Here is a 27,153-nt window from a genome sequence, read left to right as displayed (position 1 = left end):
TAATCCAAACAAGAGGATGCTATTCGTGAAACGTTGCAATTCAGAGATTTTAAGACAGTTAAACCTGGGCTCAAGGTATTTCAGTAGCACATATGAGAATGGAGTACATTTTACTGTTGTGCCTTTTGTACGACAGTAATGTCTTCCAGTTCGTACTTATTTTGTCTCTGGAAATCTTTGCCCCAAGAAACCTAGATTTTTCTTCAGCATTTGCTGAATCCTCTGCCCTTAGATTAGCTGAACTTTAAAAGATAAAAAATATAGCAGACTAGACAGTACAAAAATGGTGATTTAAGTTTCTTTATTAATCAGAGCAAGCTTACATTTGTTTATAACTTAACCAATATATTTATATGCATACCGCATCTTTAGATTTTTTTAATAACAGTCAGGACTTTTTAAAGAAAGTCACAGTCTTGTTTACCAACACTTAAGGGGTTTGCATCTGAAACTTGTATGGAGGCAATACTGGCATTTAGAAAACTATAGTGAAGAGAAGGCAGCAGGGTGCCAAGAAATTAGTCTAGCACCATATTTACTGCCACAAATTAAGTGGAACCAAGCACTGAAGATCCAAGATACCTTTCCCCATTCATGGCTGATTGCACGAGACTCCAGGCATCTGCAACATCCACATCTCAGTGGATTTTAACATCAGCATTTTAAAATTTAAGCAAGTTTGCAGTGTTAATATCCTATGAAAAACAACTTTTTCATTGTATAGCATTACCTTGCTTAAAATAATCTACCTTTTACTCAACACACTAATACAGATAGATTTGAAGTTGCTCGAATGCAGTTTTATCTTTTACATAAAAAAAAGTCAAATAAGTAGTCTTACATCCCATTAACCTTGAAGTCATCCTCTTTGAAGGGGACCTTTTCCTTTAGAAGTCTTATCAAGGTACCAATGCAGTTTTAGGATTCAGCTCCTTCCTCACTATAAATTCATCTGTGTTGGCAATAAAGGATTTCCTACAGCTGAACATTTTCTTCAAACAAACAAAAATAATCATCCTCCAAGTCAGATAGAATAAGAGCCTCAAATTACTTGGAAACTTCAACTTACTCCATAATATGCAAATTCATGCTTTAATCTGAAATTGTTGATGGGACAACCCTCTCTTCTTGTGTGGAATATTTATTAATATGGGTTCACAATTACACACTAGGCTCAAAGTCTTTAAGTAGTACATTTAAAACAACTGATAAAAATGATGTAGTGCTTTGCAAATTTCACTGATATAAAAAAAAGCCAAAAGATGCATACAGGCATATTCTGAAGAGGTCCTACAAATGCCAAAAATATATTACTTTTAGCTCCAAATTAAGGATTGCCTGATGACTTTCATCAGAAAAGGAAATTAAAAATTAACTTCCCTCACAGTCTGGAGAAAGAGGAACACACCAGAAATAAAGAATAACTTAGATTGTTCACAAGACACACAGCATTAAATAAAGTATGTTACAATTAGCACAAACTGAGGTGTTGAATGGGGCACTGCAAGTCAAGCATGTGAGGGGAAAAAGACAGAAGAGGCAGCTACAGAAGCAATTTCTTTTCATCAGCTGCCTAAACAACTAAAATGAGTTAATTAAGCCTGTGAGCTCTGTAGCCTCCAATGAGAATAGCAACACTATTGTGGAAAAACAAACAAACCAGGTGCCAGGAAGCATAGCTGAAAAGCATATATGCAAAATTGAATGTGAAAATCATACCTTAAAGAAGCAAAACCTCTGTGACTTTGAGAACCTCTTATCCACACATAAAAATCTGGAGTGTTTCTATTCAGTGCACATACAGTAGTTTTGCCCACAAGCTTAAATGGAGAGCAAGAAGTGGCAATACATTTACTTTCTTCCCAACCCCCTAGTCTTCCAATACAACAGCACAGAATTACATTTTATCTTTAGAGGCAGAGTGTGTATTCCACAAAAAAGGGATTACAATTGCTAGATACAAAATGCAACACATTTTTTAAAAATTTATTCAGCTGGAATTGGAACCCCCTACATTAACAATATAGTTTGATACATGAAGAGCAAATTGAGTCTCAAAATGGTACATATACCCAGGAAGCTTTCACATGCTCCTTCCTTGGCCACAAAATACTGACATCTGCTTTTGGTGCAAATCTTTAGATTGGCTTGCCTTTGCTTCATCTCTGCGCATGAATGTACATACAATGGCAATAATGAGAATGTTAGCAACACTGTACTATCCACAGTGTTTGGACCCCAGAAAGTAGTTCTACCTTTGAGATTAAAAACACACATCACAAACAGATTTAATGAACTGAGCATATGCATTCTATAGCAGCTAAGCTGCATTCTGAACAAACTGCATAGCAGCAGCAGAAGCTAGAACAGGAGGAATTAGTTTTAAAACCATGGGGGATTGTTTTTAAAAACAAAAAAACCTAACACCATGAAAATAAATTCTATACTGAAAAGAATTCCAAGGCCTAAATCCAGTCTGTCTTAGTAACCTAAACCAGAACTTACTCTCAAATTCAAGTTGATTATGAATACTGTTTTTACTGGGCAGTACCCATGACTAATATATATATTTCATGGCCTCATTATGGCCTTCCTCCAATAAGAAGGAAAGTTATTTAAGCACTTGACAATAGTTTCTTGAAATAGATTTGAGCTCTCTCTATCCTATCTGACTGAAGTATAAATTTTAATGTAACTGACCAGCATACTTTGACATGATCAAACTAAGGGAACTGTGATGTATGTTCATTTTGGTAAAATAAAAAATAAAAATAAGAAAAATAAACATATAAAAATTGTATACCAAGCAATTTTCTAAGGTTTGCTGTTCATTTCCATTGATAGATTAATACATTAAGTTGAGCCAAGGTTTTGAGACTGGCAATTCTATCATTCTATTCAAAAACAAATTATTCAAAACAAAAAATGTTAGTTATTGTAACATTCCAGAAATTCTTAGCTGGGTTGTGTTAAATGCATTCTTTTTCTACAGGAATACTCTATTTAAAAACACAATTGCGAATATTTTACTGCTAACACTCATTTACACTGCAGAGCATTTGACAGGAACCTGTGGATGGTGAAGTCTGAGGTGTTTTTTTTATTTGAGTTTCAGCAAAAGGTATCCAAGGTCCTCTCCCAAAACCAGGTTGGGGAAAATTAATCAGATCAAGTTTTTAGGATATTTCAATCTCTTCTTGGTTTTCTGTTTCTGGGGGATCTATTCACAGTTTCTTCCTCCTATAAAGGTAAAAGAACACAACTCTTACATAAATATGAAGTCACTTCCTGTGCTCCATTTCCTCTTAGCCTTAAAAGGAATTAATGAACAGACATACAGACAACACTTCCACATGAATACATTAAAACCAAGAAGAAGAAGAAAACATTTAAAGCTTATGTTCAATTGAACTGTAATGCCTTCCCCCGGGGGGGGGGGAACTGAGCAGCTGTTATTGGTTGGCATAATGTCTATGATAGTGGATTATCCAACAGAAAGCAGGCATAGAAGAAAGTTGTCCAATCACCTTAAAATAGTGGTTCTTCATCTTTTTTGTGTGATGCTGTAGTGCTGGATTTCCTGTACTAGCGAGCAGGATGCACTAGATAAAGGATGCAGAATCTGTGGGCTTCTAGATATTGCTGGACTACAGCTCCCATGACCATTGGGGCTGATGGGTGTTAAGAGTCCAACGACATCTAGAGGGCCATGAATTCTTCAACCCTGGACAAGGATCCACTTATTTAAACTACAATACTCATATCAACAGTACTGTCTTTATCTCGTTCGCACAAGTTTTTCAATATTTATTTGAAGGTTACATTGGCTTTTCAGAATTCACAAAACTGATTCTACAGGTTATGAAGTGAAATGATCCCATCAACTGATGGCACTGAGGTTGTAATTCAAATTTAGGAAGCACTGCATTGCTGGCTGCTCTTATAAACAGGTTACCACCTCCAGGCTTGCTCTAGTGCAACACTTTGCAATTTAAAAAAACCCCTTACCTCTGTAATAGGTTTGCTATCTTCTTCGTCTTCCTCTTCTTCCTCCTCCTCCTCTTCTTCCTCCTCCTCCTCTTGACTAGCACTTCCAGCATCACCATCACCTCTCTGCTTTTCTTCTGAAGTGTGTAAAAAGGTTTTATTACACCATGGATACTTTTGTTTTCTGCTGACTACTCTCCAATTCAACATTAGGCTTCAATTTTTAAAATATGTAACTTTATAAGGATAAAGCTTTAGTGATTTTGGGACTAGTGAATATCATCAACTTTGCTTACCTGGCTTTTCTTCATGTATTTCTTCTGCTTCTGCTTCTCCCTTGTCTTTTTCCTCCACTTTCTCTTCCTCATTTACATCTGGCTGAGGAGCATCAGTCTTTTTATACTCTGCAGCACTTGGCTGTTTCTGAAACAGTTGTAGGAATTCCACAAGTAAGTTTCTCAGAGACTATTAACTTCCAATTCCAATCCTACTCAACATACTTTTGAAACCAGTTATTTTCAAAGCACACACCTTTCCAGAGCAGCAGAAGAGGACAACAAGAAACACAGGCAGAGCCACAGTAAGGATGTAGACTACCCAAAGCCAGGGACGCTCTTCAGCAGCTGCCATCATCTGACCCACAACACCGGGCTGGAAGACAAATCAAAATCTATGAAGTTCTGTGTACTTAGCAGTGATCATGAGGCAATATAGCTGCCCAAGAGATCTAACAATCACCCAACCATGGAATTCTGTCCCCCCTCCAAGCCAAAAAGCCCAGGTAAACCCAGAAAAGAAGCTATGTGATCTGTCCAATCACACCTCCCCATTATTCAGCCAACCAGCAAAAGGTAAACAAAGAAGTAAAAAATGCTCTCTATTCAAATGTCTGAATCTGCAACGTACATAGCAAGGTTTGGGTACCAATTCCTCATGTTTCAATATGAACTTTCGCATAGGGAACATTTGTAAAGTGGGATCTGTGTGTTTATTAACTCAGAAAAGACATACAAATCTGTTAATGAGAAAAAGAACAGAAAGAGGTTTGGAGTATGTTGTCAGCAGTATGCTGATGACACTCAGCTCTATTTCTCCTTTATATCTGCAGGTGAGGCAGTGGAAGTGCTGGACCGGTATCTTGCCTCAATAATGGACCAGATGAGAGCCAACAAACTGAAACTCAATCTAGATAAGACTGAGGCACTAGGTTGTTCCCTAGACTGGATGGGTGGGAGATCACCTGTTCTTGATGGGGTTACACTTCCTCTGAAAGAGCAGGTTTATAGTTTGGAGGTACTCCTGGATCCTTTGATGTCACTTGAGGTTCAGGTGGCCTCAGTGGCACAGCTTTGGCTGGGGGTCCAGCTAAACTGGACAGGGATAGCCCAACTACTGTTGTCTATGCTCTGGTAATCTCAAGGTTAGATAACTGCAATGCGTTATGCATAGGGCTGCGTCTGAAAACAGTTTGGAAACTTCAGCTAGTGCAGAATTCAACGGCCAGGTTGCTCACCAAAGTAAGACGGTTTGAGCATATTACACTGATCCTGGTCCGACTGCACTGGCTACCAATTAGTTTCCGGGCCCAATTCAAAGTGCTTGTTTTGACCTATAAAGCCTTAAAGCGGCTCAGGACTGCAACACATCAATGACCACCTCTTTCCATATGAAGCTACTCAGATCGTGACAAGAGCTCTGGAGGGTGGCAACATGAGAACTGGCTCCCCGTCTGTGGAATGCTCTCCAAAGGGAGGTTCACCTGGAACCTTCATTATACACCTTTAGACACCAGGCAAAAATGTTTCTCTTTAACCAAGCCTTTGGTTGATTGACATCCTATGCCCTTTTAAAATGTGTTGGAGGGGTTATCAGGTTGTGCTTGTTTTTATTTTGATTATGTATTTTGTGTTTTTATATTCAGATTTTACCCTGAAACCTGTGGGTATAGGGCACTATACAAATTTAACTAAATAACAACATTTGGATTCTAGTCTCTGCTATCCTGCCTGTTGTCAGAAACGAAGCTTTTATTTCTCACCTCAGCAGCGCCATCAGCTGCCTTCTTCAAACCCCATCCATCATTACCCCAGTCATCTGCCACTGCCCGATCTGTACAGATTATGAAATTATCAAATAATATGTCAGAGGTCATAGACCATAACTCGAGCCCAAGAGCAGCAAAGGGGGTCATCCTGAAAGGTTCCAAGTCTTCAAAGAAATCTGGGTTTGGAATCTTTCTTGGCTTCCAGATGCCCTGATGAAGAAACAGAACAATTATAACACAAGAATTCATTTTAATGACCTTTCAGAGATTCCTGAACAGATTAGAATATTTCATTTTATTCTTGGCTTATATTCACAATCTTGTTGAACATCTATATAGACAATGTACTATTGTTTCCCTTCATTTCTTGTTTTGCTATTTTCCCCACTTCTGCAGCAGGTGTCTGTCCACAGAGCAATGGCAGAGCGCATGCTGTGTATGGGGAAAATCCCAGGTTCAGCTTTTCAACATCTGGAGGGCTGAAGTTTGGGGATGCCTGGTCTAGATCCTGTAGATAGAAACTCTCTTATATGGAGATAGACCACAGGTCTAAATTCAAATAAGGACTTTGTGTGTGTATGTATGTATGTATGTGTGTGTTGTTGTTTTTTAACCCACTTAGCTTCCTTTCCTGGAAAATTCAGGCACACATCACTAAAACATTGTTGGAAGTATTTTAGTTCTATCCTGCTCTTACACTACAACATGTAACGGCTGTATTTGCAAATAATGATACCCCAAGCTAGTTTAGCCAAAATGTACCCTGAAACAGAGTATGAAATATAATTTGTAATACTAGATATTTTACCTGGTAGTTAGGGTTATCGATCATGGGTGGTTTCCATTTGCCTTTATAGTTGGGATTGTCAATTGTGGGACGTTGCCAAGCACCACAACCAGGGGCAGATTCACATTTGGGATTTGCAATCTGAGGTGCCTCCCACTCTCCATCCATATCTTCATCCCTGAAAAAGGTAACACTGTTTTAGGACTCCATTTATTTTTTTAACAAGAAATTTAAAAGGTCTCTGACCTATGGTAGAAATTTTGAACTAGAAATAATCATCAGTGTTGAAAATCAAAATGATTACACCAATTATGCTAGAATTCCTTACCTTAGCATAATCAAATAAATTCAAAGTTTAAGCAAACCCATTTTACAATCAACTTGTGTCAACAATTCAGAAAATGCTTAATTTAGCTTATTTCCACTATTTAAAGACCACCTTTTGCCAATATACACTGTTTAATAAAATGAAAACACAGAAGTGAAAACCTATGTTCATTAAAAAGCACAGCATAAGCACATTAAACTCGAACAGCAACATACACCTCTGATCCAGAGCAAGCTAATCAAATCCACTGCAAAGCCTGGGTGAACAGAACTCTTTTCCCATGACAATGGAAACACATCAACTAGACAGCCAATTGTGCCTCCAGGGAATGAGTCCTAAAGGCAGGGAACAACCCTGAAGAAGGCTCAACCATTGAGGGAATGGAATAAAGCCTCCTACACTGAACTCAAAGCCCAGGAAGGCTGGTATGCAAAGAGGTGCTCCATCAGATTTCACCAACAGCATTCTGCACTAGCTGCAATTTCCGTAAGCGTTCATCAAGGATAGCCCTACAAACAGCACATTAGAGTAGTTGAGATAGGTGGCTGCCAGAGCATGCAAGACTGTGGCGAGCCTATCCCAAACCAGGAATGACGGTAGCCAACAAACCAGCTACTCCTCGCCACTGAAGCTACTTGGGCCTCCAATTAGTAAGACGACTCAAGTAGCATTCCCAGGCTATGAACCTACTCTTTCAAGGAGGAGTCAGACTTAATCCAGAACAGGCCACTAATTTCCCAGATCTGGAGCTACTGCAGAAATAAGTTACAGCAATAGCTTGACTGGGACTACAACACTTTCAGAGTTACTCTGACTAGATCTACCTGCAGGTTAGTATTTCCCTCCACCAAGTTATCAAATGAGCAACCTAGAGTAATTTTTGCCTTTACATGCAGCCAGTAAATTCAGGCAGAAGGCTATATTCAGCCAACACTCACTTCCTCTCATATAACATCCACCAGTAAGGACATGTAAACTCCTACCCCCAAGTTACCACTCAACAATAGGCAAGCCATGTGTCTCACTCTGCCTCACTGCCTGCATCAGGTAACCAAATGCCCAATTCCAACACCACTGCCACCTCTAAACATATACTGTATACTGTATATTCTACCCATACGGTCTAGCAAACCACCCACTAACAATGCCTCTAAGCTGGTGAGATACAAGTAATGTTACAAAGCTTATAGGTTTTGATCAACTACTAAATTCCTCTTATACTCTGTGTTTTCTCTCACCCTAGCTAACACAAAATTTGGTAATAAATGAAATTTCACAACTTGCTTGCACCTTTCTTTGTGTAAGGAACACAATGCTGATCACACTATCTGTAAAGCCATTCACATTTATCTTTTTTTCTTGATTAATCTTATCAACAGCTGCTTAGAGCAATCTCTTCATCGGGCAAAGTCTTAAAGCTGTTATGCAACCTCCAGCTTTGATTGAACAATAGACTTTGATTACATCAACTTGTGCATTTGAAAGAAAGTCTTTTAAGAAACAAATCCAAGAACTTCTGGCTTTGGACAGTCAGGGCAAGAAGTCTCGAGTCTACTATAATCAAATAATAATTCAGATCCAAACTCCTGAACTCCTCATTCTGTTTTCTTTGTGTTGTTCATCTAAAAGAATTCCAATTGTAACCATGACTAGATGGGCTGGAACTAACTATGCGTCATGTCTTCCAGCAGTGGTCATATATACAGTAATAGCTTACAGATCACAATAACATCAACCTGCCCATTTGCTGACTATCTGGACTATCTGGACCAGTAGCTATGGTCTTTCATGTGCCATATTTCAATGATCAAGTTCACTATGACCATCACTCCATTTCATTTCAGTCAAAGAAACAGTACAGACCAACGGTCCATGCAATCCAGCCTTCCCCTGTAGTCCAGAAGAGCTGCTGGGCAGCAGTTTGGGGAACGCTGGACTAAGCAGAAGTTTCCCAGAAAAGCCATAGTGGCACATTAAGGCAACAGCTCTCACCTGCTTTTGAAAGGGGGCAAACAAGCCAAGTGTCTGTCTTTGACCAGTAACAGAATTGTATTTTTCAATCAGTGAAAAAATGAACCTGAACACACAGAATATACTGAAGTACATCAGGCCATGTTCCACACATACAACTAGATGCCAAGTAGATATATTAAACACAAACAGGAGTTACTGAAATGCTCACAAAAAACCCTATTTTAAAGATCACCACCAGACTTACTATTTTAGTTTGAAGACACTGCAAAGTTGAATCAGTGTTAACTTACCAATCTTCTGGTTTCTCTGCATCAGGATCAGCAACATATTCTGGTTCATCATCTAGCCAACCTTCTGGCTTCACAGCATCCTCATCTGGAATTTTAGCAGGAGCATCCTCATCCCTAAAAGATGGACGAAACCATTAACATTTTCAGGAAGCATGTTGCTCTAGACCTGTAGATCTTAGAAGCTTCTCCGACATTTCTGGGTGCAACTCAATGTGTGAATCACCTTAATGTCCCCAACAATTTAAAAGAAGGGTATCTTTGATCCTGCGCATCTCTTGTGGTCAGCTGGAGAGACCCACCTGCATGACCGCAGCTGGTAACAAGAGAAGGGGCATAAAGACTTCTTTAGGCAAGCTTTGGTTTGCCTTCTGTTTAGTCTTTCATTTTCAAGTTATTTCACCCTGTTATATCTTTTACAATTGTAATAATTGTGATGTTACTGTATCATATAATTTTTTAGGGTATCATGAGCTATTTGGAGCACTGTGACAGAGCATGAGAAGTATGGTTAACAAAATAAGGCCTTGCTACTAGAGAACACCAGCTGTCCTCCATTTTGTCCCCACTCTCAACTTGTTCCTCGAGTCTCCAGTTGTCTGTAGCTAGCAAGCCAGGAGAGGGTGTGCCTGAAGCACCAGCCACCGCCATCTACTGACAGGGATCATCCTGGCTCTCTCTATCTGGGGCTAAGGAGCTCTTTTAAAAGGTAAAGGACCCCTGACCGTTAAGTCCAGCCACGAATGACTCTGGGGTTGCGGCGCTCATAGCGCTTTACTGGCCGAGGGAGCCAACACTTGTCTGCAGACAGTTCTCCCCCCCACCCCGGGTCATGTGGCCGGCATGACTAAGCCGCTTCTGGTGAACCAGAGCAGCACACGGAAACACCATTTACCTTCCCGCCGGAGCGGTACCTATTTATCTACTTGCACTCTGACGTGCTTTCAAACTGCTAGGTTAGCAGGAGCTGGGACCGAGCAACAGAAGCTCATCCCGTCACAGGGATTCGAACCGCCGACCTTCCGATCGGCAAGCCCTAGGCTCAATGGTTTAGACCACAGCGCCACCTGCGTCCCAAGGAACTCTTAGATACATAAGATGCAAAGCAGATTATGTACTAATGCAACCAGGACATGCTTTAATTAATTAATTGACTATTCAGAGCCATGAGTTTTGGTGTGTCTTCCCAACTTACATCTAACACCCATATTCAGGGTCAAGTACAATTCACAGTCACCCTCCTTCCTCTTTTGTTCATCAGGAGAAAGAAAAACCTATTAGTTGCCCTTCCCTCCTCAGAAAAGTAGGCAAAAATCAAGGAGGCTCCAAAAAATCTGTGACGAAGGCTTTCACCTCTTCACAAAAAAACAAAAAAGAAGTGACTGATCCACTGGGACCAAGCCAGGCCAAACAAGCTCATGAACAAGTTAACAGGTTGGCAGCTGGACTAAATGCTATGGTTTTTTTTACTATCTCTCTCACTTTGCTAAGGATTGGGAAGCAACACAGAAGAATTGGCCTTGCAAAAGTGCTGAAAACTACCTTCCAAGTTATGTCATCAGCAAGTGAGAGTATAGCAGTGTTACAGATGGCGACATGAGAGGTAAAATGTGGTGCCATAAACCTGGTTCTTCCAGTCTCTAGCAACAGCACAGACTGCAGAAAAGACACAGACTTCAGCTGATTTGTGACTGAATCTGCAGAACAATAGTCAGACTAACTCCCCTCAGCCCATTTCTAACCTTCCTGAGGTTCAACCACAATCAAGTCTCTGCCCAATCCTCATACAGATAAATGGGAGTGGAATTAAGGATTACCTAGAAAACCAGAGAATACGCTAGAAAAACTACACTCGTTACTTCCCTTTATGCTTCTTTTCATGCCGCTCTCGGAAAAAGCTGTTGTAGCAAGCTTCTCCCAAGGTTCCTTAAATTTCACTGGCTACTCACCAATCATCTGGTTTAACAGCATCTGGGTCTGGAATCTTAGCTCTCTCATCCCAATCCTCTGGTTTCTGGTCATTTGGGTCCTCTATCTCTCGTGGCGGATTCACAGCAGGGGTCATATCAGAAAGAAGATTCCCACTGTTTACAACAGTTTGATCAACCAGGATTTCAAAGCTGTTGTCTGGGTTCAGAACTAGTAGAATGACCAAGGAAAACAAAGTTAACTTGAATACTTTTGAGAAGAACCTATAAAAATATAGGTTCAAGAAGGTCCATATCCCTACTTTATAGTCTACTCTTCTCCTGCAGGAAGTTGTTCTATCATTAAAGGTTTCTTACACAGGAAATAAAATAAAAAACTCTTCACTTCCTGCTTTACAATACATTCCATTGTTGCAAACAGCCTCTCCCACATTCCATAAAAGCCGTCTGCACTAGACTTTCACAAAGAAATCCAAATATGTGCTTGCTTTACCCAGAGTATATAGATGAGTCTTCTTATCAGTAAAGTAGTTCTTCAAATCAGCATTAGGACGCTTTGCATGCTTCTCCTCATACATGCCCGTTTTGGGGCTCTTGTGCCGGAAGATGAAGTGCAATTTATAGTCTTCTCCACATTTGTCAGGGCCAAACATGATGGTATAGGGAGTCTTGTCATGGAATTGATCCTTAAAAATATAAATATGGCCCAAGCTTCAAACACACAGCATAAGTTAACTTTCAGGACAAGCTCCTAAGCTACATCTTATGAACACTTTGATTCTACAAATCTAGAAATCAATAACCTCTGTATAAGCAGACTTGCGTCAACCAAAATTGTAAAAGTCTAAAAAATAATACTTTCCTTGTTAGGAGTATTAATAGTGCAATTCAGGAACCTGAAGTTTCAAAAACTGCTGTTAACACTGCACCAACCGACTCATAAGTCAGGGGTGCTTAGTCAAAAAGTGAAATTCATGCTGTAACAGATTAGCCCCAGGATGGAAGATTTATTACACCCTGGATTAGAAAGAGTTAATCCACCTCCAGTTTAACTAACAGCGCATCTTTAGGAGGCGGACGGTGCCCGGTTTAAAAAGGAGGGAATAACCGTTTTGGCAGTTGGAAGAGGGGGAGTGTGGTGACGAGGAGGGAAGAAGAAGGGTGTGGGGCCAGGATAGTGGTGGTTTAGGTTAGGCTTAGGATAACTTGAAGTTAAAGTCGGACAGAGTTAATGTATAACTGTAACTAAGCTCATAAACGTATGCATCGTTAAGAAAAGAAAAATCTATGTTCTCAAGGGAGGGAATCATCTTCTTTTTATGCCAAAGAGTATTGTCTTGGTTATCCCAGCAGCGTATTAAAACTCACAGAGGTGGAGACTCAGAAAAGGGCAAAACTTACCTAAGGAAGAGGGGATAGTTTGTGTCCTAGAGTCACACAGGAAGGGCAGTATGCTGAAAACCTAGAGTGCCACAAGTTTGCCAGGGTGATATGGCAGATTGATACAGTGGGGATCTGAGTTGAGGGAGTCCCTGTTCTGTGGGCAAGAGGTTGTTCATTCAAATAGCCCTGTTTGTGAGATCAGGCCACGAAAGTTGGAATTAGACTCTCTTTACTGAGAAGCCCAGAATTGAGGGGTTTATTTAAGATGTAAGGAATTGAGTGGGGATTGCTTTACCCCTGTACCCTTTCGCCTCATAATCTATTGGGAACATCGGCGAGGGGATTTGTCGCACATGCTACCAATTCAAGGGCATTTTTCATGGTATTAGCATATGAGATGTATGAAATGTGCCATCTAAAGTAATCCAAAAGGCAAGGAATTAATAATTTTTCAGCAAACACATACTTGGTAGACCACAGAAATCATGAGAATAATGATAGACCCACAAACTGCTCTAACTGTAGATAAGTAGGCCAGCAGACTACTCTTACAGCCACAACTAGTCCTTGAACATTACTCAGTTTGGAAGTGAAGTCCAAAGGTGTGCTCACGTTACTGCCTTAGAGTGCAGTGACATTCTCCCTCCCCCGCCCATGCACTTCTTAGCTCTCCCCCCACCCACCCACCCAGATGTTCACATCAATGTGGCTTCATTACTGTCAGGTTCTCTGTTTGTGTACACACCAGGGGACACTGAGGGTGGGAAGGTGGGGATTTATACTCTATGCAAAGAAAGGTGTGCACACCTTAGCCACAGACAAATTAGGAATGACATAAGGATTCCAAACAGTCTGAAGCTGGTTGGAGAAACAATGCATCAAATACAGTGGTACCTCGGTTTGCGAACGCAACCCGTTCTGCGCAGACGTCTGCTCGCCGAGGTATTCGCTTGCTGAAGGCACGCTTCTGCACGTGCACGAAGCACCGATAGAGCGCTTCTGCGCACGCATCGCGCTGCGCAGATCACTTCTGCACATGCGCAAGCTGCACAGATCGTGTCTGCGCATCCGACGCCACGGAACCCGGATGTAAACACTTCCGGGTCCGCAGCGTTCGTAAATGGAGGTAGTCATAAACCGAGGTTTCACTGTAGTAGTATTTTATAACAAAGTACAGGATATGTATTTTGGATAAAAATCATAACCCAGCACTGGAAACACAGTGAGTGCACAGTAAAGATAGGTGTGGATACAGCCCAATACACATTAGGAGCTAAAACTCAGAAGGCAACAGCTGTATGAATGAAACTGGAAGACAGTCCGCACATCACTTACCAGGTTCAGCTCATGAGTTTTAGAAAGCAGCTTTACATAAGCACCACCACACTCAATTCCATTCTGGAAGTTGACTTCATACCTAAGATAGTTTGGAATATAAAATAATACTCTCATTTAAAAAAGAAAAACCACCTTATTCCTGAAGACAATGAGTCATTTCAAACAACCACCACATCCTCCTTTCACAACTGAGGCGGCATTCTCCTCGTCTCACCCCATATACTTCAATTCTTTCTTTGGTGCAACTCAATTCAGAAATGGAACCCCACTTTGAAGCCATCTTTTTCAATTCTGGCTTGCCACAAATCATAATTTTTCCAATTCATGTATCACAGCAGATACCAAATGAAAGCACCAAATGAAAGACAGATCTAGAGTGGAAACCCGAAGCAAGTCCCCAACTGCCAAACCATAGTTTGAACATTACAAGTGAAGCAAGCTTATAGGCCAGATTGTGAGGAAGGAAAGACATTTCGAGTTTGGTTATGAAAAAAAGCCTATGGCAGTTTCTATCCATTGTACAGAATCGTCGGATTTTGCTGTGAACTGGCAGAACCTGCTTCCACAGAGCTCAGTCTTTATAGGCCTATATACAATACAGTGGGTGCATTTCCACAAAGTGCATTTCCACTGAACTTAACTGCTCAGTGTACACACCCATTCATTGCTAGAGAGAGAATAAAAAGGGTCACTTACTGTACAATGAGGGACTTGGAGTCAAAGACAAAGGGTCTGGTGAGTTTGGCAGAGATTGCATGATGCTTAGCTCGAGAAACCAGCACAAGTCCTTTATCCCCTGGTAGTTTAGTATCCTTCATTTCCTGCACTTCCCATTTGCCTATTAAGAAACAAGACAACACATCAGGATGCCCATTGCTGTTTTAATACTCTATTCATAAGAAATCACACACATACACATGTCATTTCTACTCACCATATTTACATAAGCAGCCAAAATTTCATTGCGCAAAATATCTACCACTTTTAGAACCCATATGCACAATTCAGCTACCACTGACTGCAATAAACTACAGCTCTAGTTTATGAGAAAATACAACATTCCACAACACACAAGGAACTTTGCTCAGGAGAGCCACACATCCACAACACCGCCTAACTGCAACCTAACAATAAACAAGATTCTATATGCATTAAAATGAAATTGTTAGAATCAGGTATGTGCCAAGTATTATGCAGTGTGTTTTTCACATGAGTGCTGTTGAATAGTTCACAGAAATGTTTAAATGCTCTCCCAGGACTCTGGCCCAGATCTCACTGATGCAGTAAATCTGTATCAGGTCTGTACAGTTTTGCAGGTGGGGGCTCATTTGACTGAGTGTTCTTCCATGCAAAAAAAACATTTCTTCCACAGAGAAAAACGTTTTAGGAATAAGGCTAGATGGTTTCTATGTGCAAAATGTTTCTTGGTTTTTTTTTTAATCGGGATGCATGCAATCACAGTCCAGATGTAGATTTATCACCTCCGTGAAAACTAAGCCACTAGTGCCACAGAAAGACAAAGGTTTAATAGAGATTTAGCCACATTTGAATATTAGAATTGTAGAGATGGAAGGAACCACAAGGATCATCTAGTCCAGCCCCCCACGGTGCAGGAATTTTTTCTCCAACGTGGGACTCGAACCCACAACTCTGAGATTAAGATCTATTACCCACCCTTCACCATAAGGTCCCATGGCATATGATAACACTATAATCAATTGTTATAAAAACACATAAAACAGTTCTAAACAAAAATATCACCCAGTCCTGGGAGGAGTCTGGGCCAGTTAAAGTAGTTGTGCTTAGCTACGGTACTAACCCCAGTCACAGTGAAGACCAAGCAAAGCATTATACTCACCATCGTATTTGGCTATTTCATCATCTATATCATCCTTTTTAGCTTTAGACAGAACCCACCTAAAATTTAAAAACAGTTGTTTTTTGTTTTTTATTTAAAGCATTTCCCACCCCCCACTCTTCAGCTGAAAAAGTTCCCAGAGTGGCTACCAAGTGATCATTAACAAGCAAGCCAGTCCCTGGCTTCAGGTTTACAGTCTAAAAGACATAGCAAAAAAGGAGAAGGGGGGAAAGAAGGGTAAAGGAAAACAAGCAAATTGAGGCACCAGATATGAGAGCGTTGCATAGCTTAAATGTGTTTAAACACCTTTTTATCTTCTGTAATTACATAATTTAGTGAATTAGTATGTCTTGCAACAAATTCAATAAACATGCATATTACCAAATGTCCATCATTTGAAATATTTACGCCTAAGAACTTGCAACTGAATGACTCACTGCTAACAAACTGCTGTCTCTGTGATTGGTGCACTATACCTAAGATATACTTTGGCAGAGATGCAAGGCAGGGCCTTCTGTTTCAACACCTAGGCTTTGAAATGCCATGCCCTAAGACACACATCTTCAACCTTTTCAGACCCAGGACCTGCTTTTAATCCGCACATGGATCTGACAACCCGCTTCTTAATCTTTTACCATGTACCTGCATGGTGATGCACTGTGATTATTTGTTGCTGCCAAGTACCTGTGTACATTTTGCTTTGACTTTGTTTACAATTGCTTTTTCGTTATGTGAGCCCCACTGAATTACTCATACTGAGGCAAAAAGGATATAAATGTTTTTTAATGCACACAACAGAAACATCTCTCTTGTAAATCTACTAACACCTCTTGGGCTTAAACTTACCCTTCTAAAGTTCCTTTATCGAAGTTCTCAGCAAAATAAACGTCTCCTGTTGGGACTGGGGCCTTATAGGTAACCTGATTGAGAAAGATGTCCGATATATCTTGATAAGTGATATCTTGAACAATATTATAAACCAATTCATATTATTTGTGATCAAGTAGAATTGACAAATATGCTGGAGATGTCTGCCTTGGGCTCAATTTTCATGTTCCTTCTGCCTTAAAGATCTAGGAGCCCAGAAGGCAAACATGAGAGAGAGCTAGGCATACAGTCATACCTCGTGTTGCGTTAGGTTCATGTTGCCTCTTTTCAGCTTGCGAACGCGGCAAACCTGGAAGTTCCAGGTTTTGCTGTGGGTGCAAGCGCAGAAGCGTTCTGCACACTTCGCACATGTGCAGAAGCGCTCTATAACGCTCCACGCTTGCACGGAAGTGCTGCTCTAGTTGCGAACTTTTCGGGGTGCAAACGGCTCCCCGGAATGGATCGTGTCCGCAACTAGAGGTACCACGGTACATCACAAAGCTATGCTGCATTGCTATAATATCTTGGTATAGTTCTATGATGGCGACATAAACTGTTTCCAAGCATAACTAACTCCAATGTATACATTGTGCTACTTTCCCACTGGTATCATCTGTATCAGATTCACATGTCGACAAAGCCTGCTCTGTCCAATTTCCATATTAATCTGCACAAAACTGGATTTAAACAGATGTTTTTGAATGTGTTCTCACTAAATATGCATTTCTAAGCATATATGCATTTTTATATGCAGTCTGGTTCATTTTTAGGCCCAACAACTACATCACACAAGGATAACTTTCTTCTGATCCACACAGTCATCCAGAAGACATTGAATGGATCAGTTCAAACTAGAACTCAGAAGAACAAGTTCCCCAAGCATTCCTATTTACTAACACCACAGCATTCAATGTAGTGCCTGCCAGATATAGCAGACTACAACTCCCATCATTCCTTACCTTTTGCTATTTTGTCTGAGGCTGTTGGGAGATGCAGTCCAAAACAAACAGATAGCACCACATGGGCATTCCTTACACTACACCCATGCAAACAGCACAAAGCTTTAAACAACCAGAGAAGCTTCTCTGAACTGTGCAGCAACTTAAACTGGAATGCAGAAATTTTCAACATCTTTTCAGAGAGCAAGTTCTAGCAGCCAAAGGAAAGCAACAACTTACAAGTGCACCCCACTCAGATAATGGGCAGGTTAAAATTAGAATTATCGCTAGAAAGCTGCAGACCTGGTCCAATCATCAGAATGAGGGAACTTGCTAATAATTTCTTTCTGGAGATCTACACTTGAATTAAGTATTCAAACAAACCTTAGGGAGTGGGGGTGGAGTGCTTGCTTCATGCTTCAACTCTTCTACCTCTTCAACGCCATCATCAAGGTCATCTTCAATATCTATTACGTCGTCGTCATCATGATCGTGAGTTTCATGTGCCAGGATAGCAGAGGCTCCAGCTAACAGCAATGCTGCACACAGCAACCACTTCTGCTTCATGGTCTATGCATAAAGGTAAAAAATGAGCATGAGATATCACGCCTACCAGCAAAGGAAAGGGCTAATCAACATAAAACAACATATATGCACACTATTAGGCATATGCTATCAAAACGGTTCTCTGTTCATCACTAGGTCCCAGCCAATACATGCACAAAAATGCTATTTAATGGTGTAGACCTGTGGTTTTCAACCTTTATGAGTCCCTGGTTCCCTTGACCGATTACTCCCCTATGGGATACCTGGTAAAATTCTGTGTTGTTTCGTAATTTAGCAGTTTTGCCTATCATTTTTTTAAGGCTTATAGTTTGAACAGTAGAGCTTTGAAAAGACTTTTAAAAATTGTGAGTCATTCATTGCCCTGCTAAATGTTGTTTTTGTAAGGTGGCACCCAGTAAAATAAAACTGAAACAGGATTATTAAACAGCCCCAACTGGCAGCAACTTAGGTAATGGAAATGAAAAGGCTCTCTTCACATACTCTGAGACACCCTTCCCCTTTGATTACGACATCAGGCGTCCCAAGGGTGGACCACAAATATCAGGAAGGAGAGGCTACTGTATCCAAACAACAACCCCTCCCCCAAGTAAGGGGCTGTTGCCATAGGACACAGCACACAGAACTCCCACCCAAGAGGAAACAGGAAGCAGTCCCCATAGCAACCACCCCCTTCCTTATTTGGCTTTTAAGGTCACTGAGGAACTCTGCCTTGCCATGTTCTAACTCCTGACTGGCTTCTTCACTAGCTCAAGCTTCTCGCCATGGTTCCCATGCTGAAAACACATGCTTCCAGTATGAAATGGTTACTTCTGGCGTGTAATAGTGACATAGACAAGCACAGGAGGAGGACAAAGGTAAAGTAGCAGTGCTGGTTCCATGGAGACACAACTTCCTTTTAATACTACTACAGGAGCTCCTCCCCATCCTTTCACTTCAAATAATGAAGAGATTTATCACAAGCAAACAAGTAAAACTTGTAGAGAGGCTTGCAAAAGCAAATGCAGTATGAATGAGTCAGAACTAGCAGGAAAACACCATACTAGAAACAAGCAAATCAATTTATCTAAGTTTCATAACTAAAAGCCTTTTTTAAAAAACAAACAAAAAAGCTTTCGGTGGCTGTTCCATTCTTATGAGCAAACCTGCATTTTATACAAAGTTCCGTTTGGTCTTCTTTTCATGTTTTGGTTTCATGCTATTATTGTCATAGATGTAGACACAAGTCAAGTGCAAAATGCTTACATTGATATTCTGTGAACAGAGACAGAGGGAGACACTGGTTAAATGTTCTTACCTCTGGGCCAATGAAAATCTCTGCCTACTGCTACATAAACATTTCATGAACACTGCCTGCATTCCTTTCCAACCTTCAGGGGTGACTAGTTTCTTTTTTTGTCCAAGGGCAGTATTCAATGATGGCCAACCTCAGTGGACCACTACAAGCCAGATGCACATGGCCAAACAGAAAGCAGACACCCACCTACACACTCCCATATATACAATACACATTGCCACACTAGCAACATCAATAGCTGCAAGGAATTTCCCCAGCACTTGTTTCCACCATGCTCCCTTGCTCCACTGAGAGTAGCAACAGCAGTTATAGTTAAAAGCACAGATAGCAGAGCAGTGGTGAATCTCTCTTCCTCCAGCTTCCCTGTGATGGCACAGAACAGCCTGCTACCATTGAGAGCAGATTGGGGTGCTGAGAATAGGCTGGTGTGCCTTTTGAAAATGGCTTGGTGAGTCAAATAAGGCCAACCAATTCACTACCCCTGCATTACAAGAACTATGAAAAGTAACCTTTTACTAAATAAAGACAAATGTTTATAGGATATGTCTGCATGGCAGTATGCATCACCTAGAGGAGCTTTTTGGAATATAAAAAGGATTGCACGTTGCCCGTGTGGTGCAAAGAGTGCTGGATTCATTCTGGGAGATGTGTATTCAAATCCCCCCTCAGCCATGAAATTCAGTGGGTGACCTTGGCCAGGCACAGCCTTTCAGTCCAACTTCTACCTCATGGGGTTGTGTGAGCATAAAATAAGTTGGGAGAAGAACCATGAGCACTACTTTGACCTCCTTGGAGGAAAGATGGCATATAAACTAATTCTTCGGTCATATCTCTACAATTCCAGAAAAGAGGGCCATTAAAAAGCATGACAAATATCATACATAGGAGAGAATGGGACATTAGTACACCTCTCCCCCAAACCAGAACTTTAAAGTTCACCCCTACATGGTTAAGGAACAAGGAAGCTAATATTTGGTGCACATTTATTAGCCCACCACATATTAGAAGATTTTAAAATGACACATTTTTGCACTCAGCCCAAATTTGGAAGTGATGGGTAAGACACGTATGGGACTTGGCATCTTTCACGTATGGGGCTTGGCATCTTTCCCATTTGCCAGTCATGTCCAGCAACAAACAGCTCCTTCCAACTCCACATTCTGGAGGGAACAGCCTAGATGTTGATCATTTCACCAAGTGTTAGGGAACAGAAGAGACTGAGATTGCCATGCACCGTCATGTATCTTATATAATACATCTGTTAAGATTTCTAGTGTTCTAAACTATTTCCAGAGCCGCCTATTATTATTATTATTTATTATTATTATTAATTTGTATACTACCCTATACTCACAGGTGTCAGCTGAAAAGGGGGGTGGGAATCCAATACTTCCTAAGAGGTCCAAAATCAAGCACAAAGGAAGCTACAGACATATGCTTGCAGACCGGTTCACTGGAATGACATTTTTGTTTATATAATACTGTACATACAAAGATGCTTGGGACACAGTCTTATCCCAAAATGTTTAGCCTACTCCCACATTAGTGAGAATTCTGCTACAGAGAAAGCTGTAATATACTAAATCCAAGACCTTAGTACTATGGAAGTCTGGGTCTTTCTTAGGTCTTGCAGTCAAAACTTGGACATGACCCCAACATTCTAGCACAAAGCAAGCCAATTGTAGAGGTGATATAATCCTAGGGGTGTACAATTTTTGTTGCCTCTTCATTCAGACTATGTATTATATGGAGGGGGGGGAGAACATCCAAAAATGGATAGCTGAAATGCACATGTGCTTCCAGAATGCAAGTACTTAGCTCAAGTACATTCTACAGGACAGTGATGCTTAGCTAGAGTCAATACCTGAACTGAAACTGCATAGAGGACAACCCGAGAGTACGCTGGAGATTTCTGTCTTTTAAAGGTATTCTGCTACACTCCCTTCATATTCTGATTTGTGGATATTACTACCAAGTGTTTATTTTCCTATCTACGATAGTCCTGCTGATTAATTTGGCTTTCCAGCAAATTCTGCTTTGTAAACAGATTGTTTCTACCATGATGAGCATTTGTCGCCTGCAGAAGAAAAGCAAATTAGTCTGCTCTAGTGGTAACCAACACTTCTGTCCTTCTGCCATTAGAAAAATAGCCTTATAAGCAAAAAGAACCAAAGCCTACACAGCAAGCAGGTTAATTTGCTTTTAGCATTTAATTTAGGGTACTAACTATAAAGTGGATCAGGGTATGTGTAGATCCTACAGAACTAGAGGTAATTGACAGTTTTAATTTGAGTGATAGAACCTTTCTCTTCAGAATCAATATGCCTCTGAATATCAAATGCTGAGGATAAATAGGAAAGGGGTAGCCTTCACATTCTGATTCTAAGTATGCCATAGGCACATGGCTGGCTGTTGGTGGGAAAATAAGCCAATTCTTATGAGAGAGTTTCCAAGAAGAATTCTTGGCTTTTTTTTTTTTACAACTGTTTAGGGAAGTTCATCTCCTACTTGGCAAACACTGGAAGTTTTAGAATACATACATGGATATTTAACATCCAAGTTGCCCCTTTTCTATATATTGTCTACAACTTGTCTTGAAGCAATTAAAGCAAATACTATTATGTTGTGCACACCAAGCACTAATTGTTAAAGGTTATTAAGAGTACATGGGAAAGCCTTTGCACATTGCTTTATCTGTTCTTTTGAGAAAAGCTGCATGTTGGAACTTCTGGTGTGGCGCCATCACGGTCGGATCAGGGGAAAGCTGCTCCGAGCCACCCAGTTGGGCTCGAGCAGGTCCATTCACGGCAGAAGGGAAGGAGGAGGCAATTCGGCGACAGCTACAGTTCACAGCTACTGAAGAGAGTACAGTTGTTGGTATCGGAATGTGTGTATTACCACTCACAGAAATAGAATGTGAAGTTAGTAACACACTGGGAGGTTTTATGCTGAGAACAGTGTGATAAAATAGAGCAACATAAAGTACTTTGACATAATATGAAACCAGGAGGCAGAAGAAAACAGCTGGACAGATTTATCTTCTTTGAATCCAAATTTTCCTATTCTAAATGCAAGCCCACATACAAAATCACATTCCTCCCCAATATACAGTTCAATACGGTATCTCACAGGGGTGTCGTTTTTTAGTCTTTATTTCCGAACCAGGTTTTCCAACACAGTGGTCAAAATGCATGCTTTTCTACTCAACTATTTTATGTTATGAACCTCCCTGAGATCTATGGATGGAGAGTGGTATACAAATTTAATAAATAAATAAATAAAATATTAAGGGGCTATTACCTTATCTGCCCTAGTCCTAGTAAAATAAAAATTATAACACTTCTGACATTATTATTATTAAACCCATATAATTCTCTCATATAACTCTCCCCTTTATTTAAATTTGGTGCAGCAGTAGTGAGTCGGTTAAAATTGTTTTAGAGGCCAGATTTTACCCAGTACTAATAATGCCTAACCCCTTACCCAGGGTTACAGAGGATATTAGGTTCCACATTAGGTGTATTTCTTAGATCAAACTAGGCTGACTAGCAGGAAGAGATTTTATTCAAGTTTGCATTCCACTGAACTAGCAAGTTATCAATATTTTAAATCCATGGTTCACTAACTGTGACCTGAGCCTCAATAAATAAATAAATAAATAAAAGTGGCCAGCATTCAAAATTCACCAGGCGCCAGGTACATTTTGCACCTGGCTATCGGCCACTTGTGACCAAGTGAAGATGCCCAGGCACCATGGATGTTGCCTGAGATCTCCACCATCTGGAGTTACATACCTGGGGATCATTGGATCTGGACTGTTCTTACACACTAGCAACACATCCTGTACAATTCTATCCATTGTATTTTATCTGCACAATCAGAATTGAAAAATGTCTTCTGAGCTGTCTGGCCCAAAAATGGCAACTAGGCATTCCATTTTGGCGACTGTAACAATGGTTTAAGGAGCCATTTGGCACCTAGCTTATATATCTGAGTTTTTCACAAACAAAAAAGGAGAGATACACATAATCTATTTTAAGATGGGGCTTCATTCTTGAGGTGCCACAGAGGGCCTCCAAAATGCAAATTCCAAGCCACTGTTCTTCCTTCCAGCTTTGGAGCCTGCAGCAACAGTCTTGAAGGAGAGCAGCAGCCCTTAGAACTACATCAAAGAAGATTAGAAGGGTGCCAATAGCAGCTGCCCCGTGTTGTCTCCTAAGTGAGAGGGCAAGAAGGGAAAATTAGCTTGAGCGTGCACTGCTTTGGACCACAAACTTCTATGTGCAAAGCAGTGCATCAAAAATTACTTACATGTGGCCTCTAAGCACAGCACTTACTTAAAATGGGTCTCCCCAGGGCAAAAACCCATATTGACCAACGCCTGAAGGACATCGAACTGCAGAATAATCTGGCCTCTATTAAGAAATTTAGTTCCTGGTACGCTTTTATGCCCCCCTCCCACTTTGACTCTCGGGCACCATATCTGTCTAACCTAATTATCCCAAAATTTAGACGGGCCTTTACGCTGGCCAGACTAAATATGTTACCCTCAGCTGTTCTCGAAGGTAGATACCAAAAAATTCCAATCGAGAACCGGCTCTGCCCCTGTGGATCCGGCTACGGAGAGACTGTGTCACACGTTCTCTTGTCTTGCTCCCTATACGTATAAAGATCTGAGGGATGAGACCATCACGTCGATCCTATCTGCCATCCTGGGCCGCTCACTCCTAGCTGACCAGAACAGCTCGATAACAGAGAAGGTTGCCAGATTTATTGAGAGAGCAATGAGACTGAGAGCCGCTATTTGAATGATAGCAGTGTAGGCACCCGGATTCCCCGTCTAGGATTTTATTAGTATTATTATTATCATTTTATTTATGTTAAATTTTAATGAATGAGATTATTAGCTTATTTTTATTTATTACCCCCTGCTTATTTGGTTATTATTATATTTCTCCTTGTCCTGACAATCCCCCTGAGGCCATATTCACAATCTTTCAATTTGGCTGGGCCCTACACTTAACTGGCCCGGAACAATCTACCAGAGAGAAGGTCGCCGCCCATGGGACAGAGGGACATCGATGAATGATAACCCAGCTTTTACCCTGGGTTTTAATAGGTTTAATAGGTAACCATATATGTAATGTATTTTTGTTAGTGTTTGTCCTTTTGATGCTATGGCCTGTCGGCTACGCAAATAAAGTTTGATTTGATTTGAATCTAACCACACACACAAAAAAAAGCTTGAGTGTGCACAGTGGGGCAGCAATGTAGGAAGGCAATGAAGTCAGACTCACCCACTGTATGTCTCTTACATATAAATCAGCTTTTAGTTATTTTAGGACACCACACCCACCAGCTACTTAACTCCATACCAAATAAAGGCAGTGAATCGTGTTTAAGGCAACACCTAAACCTCTCTTAACATATACAATATAGGAAATTTCTTTCATTTTCAGTTCAACATAACTGCAACAAAATAGAAACAAGTAATTGTTACTATTTGTGCCAATACAATACCCCAATACTTCCCCCCTTAGTATTGTGTGAAATGCAGTAAGTTACTACACTAAAGCAAACTGATAACTTTCATGTGCATGTTACGGTATCCATTTGAAGTTCAAGGCCTCTATAGTTTAGAGCATTCCTTACCCTCCCTTTGCAGTTCACCTTTGTCCTCTTTCTGCTTTCACATGGCACATTGCAAAATTATCACTTCCTTCTTTACACCAGACAGGACTTTTGCCCTTATCTTCTTTGGCTACCCAATTCCAGTAAAAAAATAATAATCACATTCACACAACTGTTGCCAGTAATCTATATTAAGTACAAGCCAGTCTTAAGACTTGATTTTAACTTCAATTATTTTATGTTGCACATTTCCCTGCCCACGCAATTATTTCCAGAGTTATGTGTCCTAGGAGACCTGGTACTCTGCATAAGTAGTTCAGCACTAAAATACGGTAGTTTATATTCCAGTATTGCGAATGCCCACTAGAAAATATACAGCAACAAAATGTGCAAAACCGTTCCCAAGTCATCAATCCATTCAAACGTCATCATACATGACTTGTACTCCATTTTATTAAACTAGCCTGTGCCAAATCCACTCCCATGCCCCGTGTTCTTTCCTCACGTGAAAAAGTGCCAGAAAATACTGTAGTCACAAAGTCACGCATATTCTTTAGACCCAACAGGGGGCAGGGAGGGCTCCTGCGGTGAGGCCGCGCCACCTCTCCCACAACCGTCACATTTCTCCCATCTTCCTTTTCTGATATTCAAGAATACGCGACGTGAGAAACTGTGGGCTCTTTCGACGCCCCGTGTCCCAGCCCAGTCGGAGGAGGCGCCCCCCACAAAAAAAACTCAAAGGAATGACCGCGCAGACCTACGGTACCAAGTGATTAGTCATACCGCGCATGTGCTACTCGCGAGCAGGTCTCACGGCGTTGCCACAGCGGTCCGCATGACCTAACGGGGAAGGCCCGACTACCCCACTCGCGGTGCGCCTGCGACACCTCTCCTTCCTCTACACCCCCAACACAAAAAAGAGAGGAAACCCCAGCAGGCCAGGCCTGGCTGCTCCTGGAGGGCCCTTGCCAAAAAATAAAATAAAAAAGACTCAACCGCCCAGACCTTGCGGACCCATCGCATCAATACCTACCCCAGAACCTGGCCAGACACTTAGCCTTACTGGCCCCCTCCCCCGTCACTCTCATCTCACCTCTTTTAAGCCCCATGGCCCACTCCCCCCCCCACATGCAATGGTACAACGCACCCCTCACCGCCCTCCCTGGGGTCAACGTGCCCCCCTCCAGAGTCCCGGCATTCTCTCTGCGGGCGAGTGAGGGGCTGCCCACCCAAATGCTTCTTCTATTCCACCCTGTCGGATTCGAAGGATTATTTCTTTTTTGAGGGGGTGGGGGACAGACTGGAACGCTCACCTCTCAACGCACCCCACCCGCCGAAGCACTCGGTCGTAGTAGCCCCAGCGGCTGCTGTCACGTGCCCCTCAGGAGAGTCAGTGAGTGAGAGAGAGAGAGAGAGTCGCCGCCGCCAGCCGCCCACCCACTCCGCCGCCTCTCTTCCCAGCCCGAGCTCCGCCTCCGACGCTCGGGTGCTTCCCTACCCCATTGATTCCGGCGGGTACTAACTTCCCGCCCTTGGATTCACGCCTGGATCCTATTGGCCGGGAGGGCATGTCACTTACCGAGGCTCTCGCCTTTAGCCACGTCCCTACGGCGCTGCCCTTCGTGGAGCGTCCCCATTGGCTCCCTCGTCTTGGCAGGAAGAGCCCGCGGATTGGGCGACAGAGGCGGGGAAGGCGGAGTGTCGCGTGAATCGGGATCCCGATTCATTCTTTAAAGAGACAGCGGGCTTGCTTGCAGGGAGGGGCTTTTGCGTGGGGGGGGGGTGTAGTCTCGCGCGTCGTTCCGAGAGCTCCGGAGCGAGGCGTAGTTTGGTGCGCCTTTTGAAAATGGGCACCGAGCGTTTCCGTAGGCAGCGGCAGGGAGGTGTTCTTTGAAAGTGGAAAGACTGTGAGGGATGCGGCAGTGAACTGTAACTCAGCCCT

General features: G+C 41.6%; 1 protein-coding gene across 8 annotated transcripts; it reads right to left on the bottom strand.

Moving 5' to 3' along the window:
• Window positions 1-284: 284 nt before the first annotated feature.
• CANX (calnexin) lies at window positions 285-26,682 on the bottom strand. Of its 8 annotated transcripts, none has more exons than XM_088661994.1 (15): window positions 26,441-26,682; window positions 18,104-18,289; window positions 16,761-16,834; window positions 15,915-15,973; window positions 14,753-14,894; window positions 14,054-14,135; window positions 11,829-12,021; window positions 11,357-11,546; window positions 9,411-9,524; window positions 6,840-6,996; window positions 6,026-6,241; window positions 4,519-4,638; window positions 4,284-4,410; window positions 4,009-4,124; window positions 285-3,240 (listed from the first exon to the last, which is right to left on the bottom strand). In XM_088661994.1, exons 2-15 carry the CDS (start codon window positions 18,284-18,286, stop codon window positions 3,187-3,189), a joined length of 1,827 nt encoding a protein of 608 aa, XP_088518120.1. In that variant the 5' UTR covers window positions 18,287-18,289; window positions 26,441-26,682; the 3' UTR covers window positions 285-3,186. The 8 variants fall into 8 exon arrangements, with proteins under 8 accessions (XP_088518120.1, XP_034961522.1, XP_088518119.1 ...); XM_035105631.3 differs by having other exon boundaries at window positions 26,525-26,682; XM_088661993.1 differs by having other exon boundaries at window positions 26,359-26,603.
• Between the last annotated feature and the right edge of the window lie 471 nt (window positions 26,683-27,153).

This window comes from Zootoca vivipara, chromosome 2 (assembly GCF_965207765.1).
Source record: "Zootoca vivipara chromosome 2, rZooViv2.hap1.1, whole genome shotgun sequence".
Classification (NCBI taxonomy): Eukaryota; Metazoa; Chordata; class Lepidosauria; order Squamata; family Lacertidae; genus Zootoca; species Zootoca vivipara.
The sequence above is the reverse complement of the archived record's forward strand: the minus strand, read 5'-3'. Positions and strand labels throughout refer to the sequence as shown.